General features: G+C 37.6%; 1 protein-coding gene across 4 annotated transcripts in view; it reads right to left on the minus strand.

The window, feature by feature from the left end:
* Positions 1 to 13,599, minus strand: part of USP6NL (USP6 N-terminal like) — a 112,507-nt gene that overhangs the window by 40,649 nt on the left and 58,259 nt on the right. For all 4 annotated transcript variants that reach the window (XM_039570735.1, XM_010407794.3, XM_010407792.3 and 1 more), the window contains one exon: positions 315 to 354. In XM_039570735.1, coding sequence (XP_039426669.1) covers positions 315 to 354 — 40 coding nt within the window. The remainder of the gene's footprint in view (positions 1 to 314; positions 355 to 13,599) is intronic.

A 13,599-nucleotide genomic window follows, 5' to 3' on the forward strand; every position in this document is an offset into this window, starting at 1 on the left:
ACTCTTTCAGGGCAGAGCCGGCTGTGAGCTCTTAAGTAGCTCCATTTCCTTCACTAGGTCATATGATGGGCAAGGAATATTCACATCTCATTGACAGGAGCAAATGTAAGAATGAGTGGGCCCCAAGGGATCTGTGGGCGAGTTAATGTGGCCTCAAGGATACAGCTCTTAGGGGACTTAGAATGTGCTTCTTTGGAAATGCAAATCACTAAAACGATTCACCAAATCATTTCACAATGATTTATATTGTTAAAAGCTGTAAATCTGTAAATGTTTACTTCCTAGTAACAAAAGCTGGAGGACAGTGGACTTACCTTTTCTATCACCGCATCATGGACAGGAAGCTCCTCTGGACTGAAAACAAAGATAAAGTTTATATTAGTCTTGATTAATCTTGGCACAAAATCATTTCTGCATAGGTTCTTACAAGTCACCATTTACAGCAGCAATTTGTACTAACAAGTGAACAAGAATTTTGAACTGTAAAGAAGAACTAATATTTTTAAGTACAGAACTAGGATTTTAAATCAAAGTAGTTGCATAACTTACAAAAAACATTGCATAGCTTAAGAAAACTTTTTTTTTCTTCTGTAAAAGCACCTCTGCTGTATTACTGAACTGAAATCCAAACGATTTTTGTTTTATTTGACCATACTATTGTTAGCTGATTTACAAATTTAAAAAAAAAAAAAGTACTTCCTCCTTTACCACTGTGCTCAAGGAAAGGCTCTGAGACTTTGCTTGACTTAGGAGAGCTAACTCACATTTTCTCAAAACTAGAGAACTCACTCTAAGTAACCAGGAAGAAGTAGCAGAAAAAAAAAAAATCTGTTTTGTTACTAGGTACCTAATTAATACTAAAATTTAAAGTCTTTTTACTTCTTACCCTAAGCCTAAAAGGCAGTTTAGGAATTGAAAGCTTGAAAAGCAACCTTTGACCAGATAGATCATCAGACTTTCCATTACCTTCGTTTCATTCTGCGACCTCTGTTTTTCTTATCAAAGAAATTTGTGTTTTTCCTCTCAAAAGTAACTGGACCATCTTTATGCCAAGTGAGCCTGCCTTCCCCTGCAGCTTCTGAAAACACAGCAGCTCGACTGTGAGAAGCAACTCCCTTCTGCTATAGAGGTCTGATAAAATAACACACCCAATAAAACCATGTTTAAAAGGGACTACAACACAGGAAACACTGGAAATACTTTTTAAAATTCCTACTGAGTCTTGGTATTATGAAAAAAACCCTCATACCTACATCATTACAGCTTTTTATAGCGAGGCCATTAAACCCCAGTATTTTAGACCTGCATCCACTCTGTGCAAGGGTGACCTTGGGGAAGGCTACAGAAGTTAATGCTTCAGTCAGTGTAACAACACTCTGATGCAAAGTGCTTGAATTGTATTCAATCTCATTTCATTTATAAGATGCTGTTTCAGATTCAGAAGGTATATTTGAATAAAAAATACAGAATAAAGAAATACATTTGAACCACCTAATCCAATGGAAAAACTTGCTCCCATCAACACCTTCACAGAGACCAAACACAAGTCAAAGTTTCCAGCCCACAGCCCAGAAATTAATTTTAAAACCAAAAGACTGTTGCTTTTGAGCAGCATTGCAAAAACCATAATTCCTTCATTTAGAAGCACTTAACTAATACCTGAAAGTTCTCTTGGTGAACATCAAAATCAAAAAAACTCCTGATCAACATCTAACACACTAGAAATAACCTCTAGTCAGTGCTATTTGTAAATGTTAACAAAATTATACAGTATTGTGCACAGTCTCATATAACTAAATCAAGTAACTGAAAGAAGGCTCTTTGTATGCCAAATATCACCTAGAAATTCAGCTTATTTGAAGCGGAAAGAAAAAGCAAAGAGGAAGAAAAAATTCAGTTTAATACAATCTGCTTGGGGTGGTTGTTGTCTGGTTTGATGTACAAAGACTGCTAGGCCTTCTCACATCACTTAAAATTTCCAATTCTTTAGTGACAGTTGCAGGCCCTGCCTACCCTCCACGAGCCTCCCACAGCAGCCTCATTCTTCACAGCCCTACGAGGTCACACCAGCAGCTGGCTGTGCACACAACAAACCCTTTTTCCTCCAGTGCTGCCTGCAGCGTGAAAGGCAAGGATCTGACAGCTCCGCATCCCCGCAGACTCACACTGGCCACAGCAGCTCCTCTGCTGAACTGGTACCACTTGACAGCTTATCTGCACACTGGCATGGAAGCTGATCACATGAAAGATTAATCAAATCCTATTTTTCACAAAGGGAGAAGGAGTTTTAGTGATTTATTTAGCAATTTAGCAATTGCTCACTGCTAATTTTGGGAGTTACCATCAATGCACAACGAAAAGGCAGGCTGAACCTCCTGAGCAGGAAAAGGCAGCCCTCACGTCCTGGGAAGCAGACACTAAATTAATCCAACATCAAATTTATGCCCACATTGCTCGTTATTTTTTGAGCTGTACAGCTCTGCTCTAATACGACAGAGCTACACTGAAATTCCACAGCAGCACATTAAGGCAGCCCCATGTTTTTATTCCCCAAGATGATGCTGAGCACCAGGCAAACAGCGCAGAAGCCAAATGAATGGCCCTGGGCTGCTCAGTAACTCGCTGGACACGCAGTTGTTCCTGGAGATCTCCCTCTCCACTAACGAGATGGCACCAACTATGCCCATATACTCATATGTGTAAATATTAAAATCTACCCTGCAAGGATTGAAGAAGAGGAAGAGCAGGCACACAAACTCTCTCAAGCCCCTAAGGTATTTTAAATAAATACAGTTCCATTTAGTGTACGTGTTTTCTATGCAGAAGAATCTTAAGAGGTTTTTTTATTATTAGGTAGGAACAGACACAAAATCAATTGATGTCTACGAATCTGTTACTTTATTGTACCTTCTATTTTTTCTTTATAATGATGCATCTTCCCCTTCCTTTCCCAGCCCAGCCAATCTAATATTGTTACACCTTAATTATTTCTTTTAAAAATTAATCTTCTCCAACCATTCGCAGTCTATGTAAACTTGCATTTCTCCATGGTGTTTATCTGCATACTTCACCAAATAAAAATGGGAAGTAGTAAACAATATTAACATAAGATAGCCATATCCTGCCCTAAGATGACTGTTTTCCTTTAATAGCTCAAGTAATATGCATTTAGGGGATACAGAGAGAACAGAAGTGATTAACATCATTATCTTGGAACCATACAATCCTGGATATCCAAAAGAGGAGTCACAGGGATGCTTTTAACTGAAGTCATGAATATAAGGTCTCACTTAGCAGAAAAAAGATCTTAACACTCTCCTGTCCACACTAAAGTAAAATCTGAACTAGGTAAAGTCAGCTGTTGAACGAGACAGGAATTAAGAATCACCACACCTGGCCTGTGCCTTGCCATCAAGACAAGAGCTCCCAGCTGCAGCCATACAGGATCCCAACAGCAGCTCAGGGCTCTGCCTGTCACTGCCAAGCGGCTCTGGAGATCGAGCACTAAGAGAGAGGACTGAAGATACTGTCCACACGTCTAGGAGCTGCAAAACACTGCAAGATCAAATCACAACTGCGGTAAGCTGCCTGATAGTCATTCTACTAGGAGGCTCCTCAAAGACCTCTCACTAGAAGAAAGTGAATACTGGATTCCAAGGTTTGACTGGAACTTGATATCCACCCTTGGTCCTCACTGGTGGTGATCTGCAGCACCAGCCCAAAGCCATCTTCCCATCTTTCAGGCTGAACTACTTCCACTTTCTGGTGAAAAGGTCTCTAAGTTCAAAGACACAAGAGTTCATTTATTGGACTTGATTGAAAATGCCTTTTTTTTATTGCATTGTAAGGGATGAATGGATCTCACATCTTTAAACCTACTACAATGACTAACACAGGTTTTTGTGAATGTTTCAAGAAAACTTAAAAAAAGAAACTATGTCAAATGCATAAATATCTGTCACTTCAGAACATTAAATATGCAGATCTATGGCTTTGACCATTACAGTATGTGTTGTAATTAGCCTCCCAGAGTAACAGTGGTAGTTGAAATAAATTGAAAAGTCTAAGACTTAACAAGCTTACAGTCCCCTACCCACTGCTGCTGTTTAAATCAGTCATCTTTAAACAGCACTTCGATGTATTTTTTCAATACAAACACAAGGAAAGACTTTCTTGTATTAGACACTCAACAGATTTATTCCTTTCCTACATTTGTATTTAAATCCCAAGTATGTTCCCTGCTGATTCAAATCACCGAATTTTCCTGTTTCTAGTTCGGCTTAAGTTTAAGAAATGTAAAGCCTCCTCTGTCCTTTGCAGCTTCAGTTGAGGGTGGAAGGTATTTAGTGCAATGATCAGTAACCTTGGTATACCAATCACCCCAGAATTCTGAATTCCAGAGGATCGATTAATTTCTTCATAGTCACAAGCTGGACAAGGCCTGACAACCAAATTTTCACTGGGAAAAAAATAAGTGACAAAAATTGACCACAAGAAGACCAGAAATACTACAAAGCTTAATTACCCAAAGAATTGTAATGTTCAAAATCTTTTGCTACACAGTACTTTTATTTCTCAATTTCTATTTCAGAACACAGCACTTGCTTAAAAACCCTCTCTACTTGGCTCTAGTCTGTCTAACCCAGACACAACTGGCCAGGGCACTGTGAAGAACTTTGAGGCTCATTATTAGGAAACATTTGTGGGAATAACTGTGATATACACAAGTCATCTAATAAAAAAGTCAATTACATTCAATATTTCTGTATTACTGAACTCAGTGTAAAACAACCACTAAAAAAGTTTAATCTTCATAAAACCTGTAAAGCAGTGCCTATACAAAAAGTTTTCTCACACTATCCTCAGTAATTTTCTCATGCTCTCCTCAAAGTACTCTAAGTGCAATAGCATCACCTTGTACCACCGCACAGAGTTTCATTTTAAATGAAAAGTATTTTGAAATCATATCTGGTGTCACATTTTAAATATAACATAGGATAAGTTTTTTGCAGAACACTGATCTTCATGGTCTCACTGAGTTAACCATAAAGAAACAAATGCTGTGCATTCAGCTTATCATTTGTGATGCACTGTTTTTTAATCCATGAGGAAAACATACTTGCTATTACCCAGGAGACTTACTTTAAAGGCAATATAAAAAAAAAAATTAAGAACCAGTCATTTGTATCATTTTGAAGCTTTCATGATCAAGAAATTTTTGAGTGAAACATCCACAGACATTAGTAAGGTATAAAAGTCAAAACCAAAACTGATGTGAAATAAATTCTTAAGAGTGATCATGCACAGGTAAGGTATGAGGGGAAGAATTCACTTGACAGGTCTGAACACAAAGAGCTTTAGTAAAAATGGAGTTGTCTTGCTGTACAACATGAAACTCAAGAAACTCAGGTTGCTGAGTAACAACTTCCACCATTACAGTATTCAGATGTATTAGGAAAAAGTAAAATCTTCCCAAATAGGTACAGTTTTAAATTGTGTGATTTGTCAGGAGTGAGTTGTAGGAATCTATGGCTTTACTAGACACAAAAAAATGAGTATATTCACACTGGGAAACCAATTCTACAGCAATAAACACACAACAAGGTGTTGTATTAGGTCTGCCTCCCCCTCAGTGTCTGATACACGGCACATAAAGCTGTCTGGGCAATATGTGGTATTATGGATGTGTACAACAATGCTTTGCAACAGAATCACACCTTCAACATAATTTTCAGAGGAATCCTGACTATGAATATTGCTTTAATCTTCCAGCTTTTGAAAGGAAATTAAAGCAAAAGTGTTATTTTCAAAGCCAATAATATATGGGAAAGATTTCTGAAAATATTAAGGAGAAGGTAAGAAAGCTGTTGTTTTTCACATACAAAATTCTGTGGCTCGCTTCCTTCTTTGTATTTCACAATTTACTTACAAACTCACAAATTTCATTGAGTCTCTCTCTCAAAATAATTGGAGCTCTGCTACTGTAATCATCCACTTGGAATTTTCACCAAACAACCTCTGCACAGTATGGGGGTAGTGACTACAGCAGATTAAAAAACAGCTTTCAGAAGTTTTATTAAAATTCATAAGCAAGCCAAAGCAATTAATTAACATATGGGATAAGCCAATGTGATATTCCACAATATAATTACCAGGAAACATGCTGCAAGAAAGAATTTAATGCTGGCAAAAGGTTGGACCACATGTGATTTTGTGACTAGGTTTTATTTGCAATTGTTATTTGTGGATTCTGTGGATGTCGCTGCCAATTTGCACAGCACAGTGCTATGAACATGTAGCTCCTGTCCAGAAAGTCTCAAGCAATGCACACTCTGAGAGATGAGATAAAATAAAATCAAAAGTTTTATCAAAATCAACTAAATCTCAAAATGGTGACTTTTTAGTAAAGTACTCTGCTGCATGGGAGAAGATGACTTTGCTGTAAAATTTTTACTGCCACTATGAAAAATTATCAAGAAATTCATAGAAAAAAAACATAGAACTGTGTTTTCACTGCCAAATGCTAAAAATATGTGTTTTCCTGTGTTTTTAGTGAAAAGGTATGTTCTATACGCAAACTTGAAAGTTTCCCCAGCTTGGAATTAGAAAACCTTTGAGAAATCTATAATATGCTTAATTGAGCACATCAGCATTTCTAGTGATTTTTTGGTATCACTTTAATTGTACATAAATGAACACTGAGGTTAAAAATGTCTTCTCAGAATCTCGTTTTTATAAAGAAAAAAATTAGTCTAAGCTACCTTAAAATTCTCTAGAGTCTAAAAGGCAAAATGAAAGAGAATGCCTTGCTTCTAATTTACATTTGATAAATGTCTAAAACACCTAGGATTTTCTCCTTAAACACATATCTCCTGCTTTGAAGTACTGCTTGAAGGTTACTTCCCGTGCAGATCACTTACACCATAAATTAACAGCGATCCATGGTTTGCATGTTGGCAGCTTCATCTGCATTAAAATTCCTGCACTATGCAAAGCTTATTCCAACATAAATTAACTAAGATGGTATTGTTCCAGCAATACATACTTGCTCACTGCTGAAGCTCACAGCATTATGTACCTACACTTGCTTCTTTCAGGAAATAAACGTCAGTGGTCTCGAATCCCATTTTGGTGGGTCCTTCACTGGGTCTAGAGTAGCAGCATCTTTGCACTTCTACAAACTGTCCCCCCTTTTAGCATCCTTAATCTGTGCCAATGAAACACACTCCGGCCATTTCCTACATTCAGTTACTTTAATCTTCTATAAATGCAAAATTTAGTAGGAAATATATGAGGTAATAATGATTATGCTAAATATGTATGTTTTAAAGCTTAAGCAGTAACTCAAAACCACTGCATATCGCTTTATGAACGTTGTATAAATTAAACTATATTAACGTACTCAATCATTTTTTTCAGTTCTGCTACCTAATAGCTCTTTTCATAAAAGGAAGTACTTTATGAATTCCTAGTACACAGTGGGTGATCTTTTACTCAAATCAAGTAGCAGCAGCTGTTAACAAAAAAACACATTATTTGTCCTCAGTTGGCAGAACTATCCTGCAGCTTATTTTTGTGTTTGCCATCAAATCTGCAGGATTGCATTCACCTCATTTCCTTCTGTATCTGCAGAGGATTGCTGAACTGACAGCCTGGACTACCTCAGCTGAAAGAATGGATATAAAATTCAAATTTCAACTCTAGTCCTAAGAATAAGCTTAGAATAAAGCCAAGCCAAAGAAACGGGTTAACACTGTGATACAGTTTAAGGAAGGAAAAACAAGACCATACCATTCTGAGTTACAGAAAATAACAACAGAACACTTCTTCCTTCCACAGGAAGGACCTGCATGAAGGGAATATAAGAGAAGAACCACACACTAGATCACCACGATAAGACAAGGGGAAAGGGAAGACAAAAAATAAAAGAGAACATCATCTTAAATACAGTTGCAAAAAAAATTAAATTCACAGTCCAAGTCACAGAAAAATTCATTGGTAACTTCTAGACACGTAACTTCAAGGCACTTCCTCCTCCTGGTGAAGTCCTACCACTAAATACACAAGTGATGCGCAAATATATACAGCTGTAAAGCTCACAGGTGACTAGCTGAGAGAAGCTGATTCCTCTCCCTTTGCTAGGTCTGGTTTAGACAATTTTCCTGAAACAGCTTTGAATAAACAGCCGATCTTCACCATCAGGCTGACAAAGAATACTTGTGAAAGTAGCAAGCCTGAGAAAAAGTGAACAACAAAGGCACTGAAGAGTTCCTGGTGGTAACCAAAACACCTTCTAAAGCAACACTTCTGACCACATACTCTTGCAAAATAAGACCTCGCTTTAAGGAAGAAAATACTGCAAATTGCCACGGACAGCTCATGCTTTTGAACACAAGTTCAAATGCATTAATGCAAAGAGAAGAGTCACAACACAACCACTACCACGAGCGCAGACAGATTCAGAGAAAAATGTTCATTGTCCATCAAGGAAGCAGAGCTGTTAACTCAGTCAGAATGGACAGGACTAAGGAAATTTTACAGCAGGTCCAATGTACTCTTCCACTGTCAGGGATGTTTAAATACAATTACCCATCTACCCTGGTCTCTGACACAGCCTCACCACTTCACAACGGCATAGCAAGCAGGGATTCATTTCAACTTATCAGGAATTCCATAACTGGAAAACAGTGGGTTTGCTGTGTTTTCAAAACAGGTTTTGTCAGACAGAAATACAATTAAAATATTATTTTACAAGTAGTTCCTGTGGAAGCATGCAAAGGAAAAAAAAAAAAAAAAAAGAAAGGATTTGTCTAATGCTAGGAAGATGGACCTAAAAAAAGCATTCTGAATCTCAATTACTAACCCAAGAAAACTACCACTTCTCTCCTTAAATAAAGATAATATCCTCAGGGTATATTAGGGCAAAAGGAAAGAATGTTAAATAGAGCTGAGATTTGTGGTTGGGGTTTTTTTTAACAGCAGTTCCTCAGTATGATTAGCAATGAATATTTCACAGCAAAATCAGTCAAGGCAAGTGTTATCACATATTTGAAGGCAGAATCCATGACACATAAAGCAAAACTCCAGTGAAGAGAAGAGAATTCAGTGGAGTTCCCATGGTAAATCTTTATAATGCCACATAAAATTTCTAGACAGTCAAAATGAGGCAGATTCATATATTTAGGAGAAAGAGAAGAGAAACACAACTTTTCTTTAAAAAGAGAGATCTGAACTTTTTTTTTTAATAAGTATTTGACTTTGGCAGCTGAAAGAGGCTGAATTTGGCACACTTCTTCCCGAGGGAGGGAAGAGTTTAGCCACTCTCCCGACAAGAGGGTCTGACCCTGTCTCACAAAGCTGAGAAGAGGAAAATGACAGCAAGTCCCTGCTGAATGACCAGGATAAATAAAATGCAGTAAGATTCACATTTATAATTGAACTCTTAAGAATAAACATTTCATTGCCATTTTAGCACATCACCACATCACTTAACATGTTTGGCAATATTTACTGTGCCTAGAAAATTACAAATTGTGGCTCCATGTCACTGTGAACAGTAACTTTGCAACTCTTCCAGCAGCCTTGGAGCTCCTTCCTTAAACTCCGATGCAGACTTAATGGCCTTAAAAGGAAATGGCCTTAAGCTGAGACAGAGGAGATCAGATCAGGTATTAGAAAAAAATTTTTCACTCTTAGGGTGGTCAGGCATTGGAAAAGGTTGCCCAGGGAGGCGGTGGAGTCACCATCCCTGGAGGTGTTTAAGAGGCTTCTGGATCTGGCACTGGCTGATGTGGTTTAGTGGTTATGGGGTTACAGTGATGGTGCTGGGTGTACTGATGGACTTAATGAGCTTGTTTCTTCCAACCCTGATGATTCTATGTCTCTCCTACTAAAAACTTGAAACTAAAATTATATAAAATCCCTATTTTTTGAATGCTACTTTGATTATTACCAAATTACATTAACCATGCTTCTTTTTTTAACTGCTATTACCCAAAAATCTCAGCATAACTTCTGCTGCTGCCAAGAACCCTCAGAGACCTGTCCTTACAGCTCTTATCTGGAGAGAACTCACTCGTGTACCCACCCAAATCAGCAGGGAGTGCTGTGCAAGAGTTATTGCTTATGGACATGTGGTTCAACAGGCACATGGAAAAAAATATTAAGGAATGCACACAGAATACTTCAGAGATAAAGACTATTTTCCAGCAAGGCTACATACAAATTACCAAGAAATAGAATCCAAGAGGGGATAAGCGGTTGCTCATCATATTGCTCCCTATCAAAAAGTTCAGGGTAAAATAATAACACTGGAGGAAAAAAGTAATCAATAGTTTTATTTGGAGGCATTTAATGGGAGTAGCTCAATCCTTGACTGAGCTCTCCCTTTTCTTGCTCCCCTAATTCGTTTCTGGAGCATGCTGTAGAAATGCATTAGAGCTAATAAAAATGCAGGTTTTTTTAAAGAGTGAAGTTTGATGGAGAAGAGCAGGTAGGTCTCTATCTCAGCAAAAGAAATAATAAATTCTGGTATTTGAAAAGCGCCTCTGGCAATGTGATAATCTCCATCATTAGCAAACTATTCTCAAAACATGTTCACTGCTTTAACAGGCTCATGGGATAAAGACTAAGGGTATGAGTCACATTCTCAGCTGCTGTGAACTGGTACAATTCCATCAGAATCAGAACAGAGCTACACTGCAAGAGTAGCACAAGAATCTAACCTAAATTTTGGAGAGAGCCTCATGAATGGGGTGAGAGGCAGAACACATCTGTATTTTCTACCACTAGTACTTCTATTGTACCACTCTTTATTCCCTAGGGGATAAAAACCCACATAAACAACCTTGCAAAATAAACCTCCAGTCTGCCCAATCTCACTATGCTGATCCTGGAATATTTATCACCGTAAGAGCATCTGCCACAGTAAATATACATCCCCAGTTTCCATTTACTGAGCAGGCAGTAAAAGGAAAAACATGTTTAAACTGAATCACCCAAGTCAGAACACAAAATCTGACAATACTGGTTACTGCTATAAGATAACAATTATTACTGGAAGTTAACACAAACCTTGATAATAACAAAGTCTGAAAAGAACTCCTACAGTGCAGGCTGAAGAAATAAAAGTATTTTTTAATTTTTTGAATCATGTCATGGCTGCATTGATTTTCACAGCTCATCAACAAAGTTACAAGAACAATTCCGTGACTGGCATTCATCAGGGAACAATGGAAAGGAAAAAGTTCTTGTAAAGTTGCAGTAAATAAATTGCAGTTTCTTCTGCCCTTTCTATTTCATAACTGTTAAGGTGTGAACACTTAAAACACTTTCCACAATATATTATTCAGAGTATTTAAGTCAGAATCCAGATTTCCCAATGAGGACTTGAGCTGTACCTGCCCCAAATTCCAAAAACCAGTATTATTTTTATTTTACTTAGAAAAACAAAACTGTGGCCTTGAACAGTTCTGTTATAAAAGAAAACTGAACACCTCCCTCACAGATGGGTGATTGTACAGAGAGAGAAATATAAAAGAATCACCAAGAATATACACACACAAAGATGCTTATATAAGACCACATAATGTAAATTCTAATTGCCAGCTAAAAATGAAAAGTGTGGGACATTTTATTTTTTTTAAATACTTCTGCGTGGCCACCATCTGATTGAAGGGCTGAAATCAGTAGTTCCAACAGGTACCAAACAAATGAACCTTGCTGATGTTTCTTCCTCAGGGGGGATGTTGTTTAATGCGTTACGGATTTCAGTACAAAGCCTCTCAGGACCTGGAGTGCATTGACCACTAGTGTGGTGACCTAAGTGCAGGAAGATGCTGTTCAGATTGGCTCAAATGTTAGCTTTCTGTGCCATCCTAGGAAGACACCGAGGCCGTCTGGCTTATCCTGCTCTGACTTTTGGCCTGGTGTTGAAAGGCTCCAAAGAGGATCAGCTCTTTAAACTGGTGTTGACCTTCACAATTGCAAAATGCTGTTCTCAGCTTCTACCCTACTTCAGGATCACGCACAAAGTTTGGGCTGTTTTGCAAACTTCAATCAGACAATGCTCAACCTTAACATTATGTGGGGCAGGGAGGAAGGGGAGGGAATAAAGCTGTTTTGCCCTTGTAGATAACTGGAGAGTTTCACAAAAAATAAATACAAGGATATATTCAAGAAAAATACATCTTTAAGTACGTGCTTTGATGACAGTCAGTTAAAGCTTAAATTCTTATTTACTTATAAAAATATTGACTGTCATTTGAATTTCTTGCTTTCTTTTACTGTCTTAAGACCTTTAATAACTTTTTAGCTATAAAAATAACTCATAAAATTGTCACTTCTAAATAGACAAATCAATATAGATATTACATAAACTGTCAGTTTGAAAAAATAAAATACCTTTTAAAACATTCTTAGTTGTGTAGTAGGGAACTTGTCACCACCCAAGGAATAAGGTATTTATTCTAGTAGCTTTTTTAACCATTCCAAAGTAGCACCAAAATCAACTAAAGAATTCAAGGAAGGAGAAGGGGGAAATCCCAGATCCCGAGGCATTACTGGAATGCCTGCTATGAGCTTCAAGACACTCAGAAACTCCTTTAGCTTTTTTTCCCTGAAATTATTCCCTTATCAATGACTGCTAGAAAAAATGCAAGTAGAAGTATCCACAAGGTAAAGAAAAGGGCTGACAAGAGAAGAGTCCACAGTAAAAATACTGACGACATTTGCTTTAAAATTTAGCCAGGTTCCAAGATAGGACAGAGAGGAACTGCTTTTTTGGGGGGTGCAGGGTCAAAATTCACATAATGCTGACCAAAAAGATACAACATATCCAAGAAGAAGAAAAAAAAGAAACAATAAAAAACTGAGCAAACAAACCCCTTGTTTTTTATGAATATCAAACACATTCTGCCTTTTTCATTTCCAAAAACAGCCAAAACAGGGGTTTTTTATGACTATCTGTGAAGAGATCTTCGGCATTTCTCCCATTCCTAAAATGCTTGATTGCAAAAGTCATCTATTACAGGCTAAGGCTTATCTGAGCCTGCCAGGAGTCCCCCGAGATGGTTTGCTAGACTTCCATCAGCTACAGGCACAGCACGAAGCACCCATCTCCTGCACTTTCTAGAAAAGAATATCTAATCTTATCAAAACAGTGGCAGATTGTATATACAGACACTGGTGCTAGACTTCAGAGGAAAAAATGTTCCTTTTAAAACTGAATGGCACTTTTCATATCAGCCTGACTACTCAGCATTCCTGCACTGTCACATGAAATCAGCAGCAGGATTTTTACTGCAAAATAAATTGCACTGAATAAGGACCATGACTGAGGTTTTCTGGGGAAGGGATATTAGTGACTTTTTTTTCCCTTTAAACATTTTTAGGTTTATTGGTAACCACACTGCACTTGTATAAAATATGCTGGTCTGCTCTGTCAATACTTGTGGTCATGACTAAGACAAGCTCCCTGACATGGGATTCTCTGAAAGAAATATTACAAAAGTGAAGAGTGAAGTTTTAATAGGCTATTCCATGTAATAGGAATATTTAATTTACTTAATTGATGTATTAATTCAATATACTATTCCATGT

This window comes from Corvus cornix, chromosome 1A, assembly GCF_000738735.6.
Source record: "Corvus cornix cornix isolate S_Up_H32 chromosome 1A, ASM73873v5, whole genome shotgun sequence".
In the NCBI taxonomy this organism is placed as follows: domain Eukaryota; kingdom Metazoa; phylum Chordata; class Aves; order Passeriformes; family Corvidae; genus Corvus; species Corvus cornix.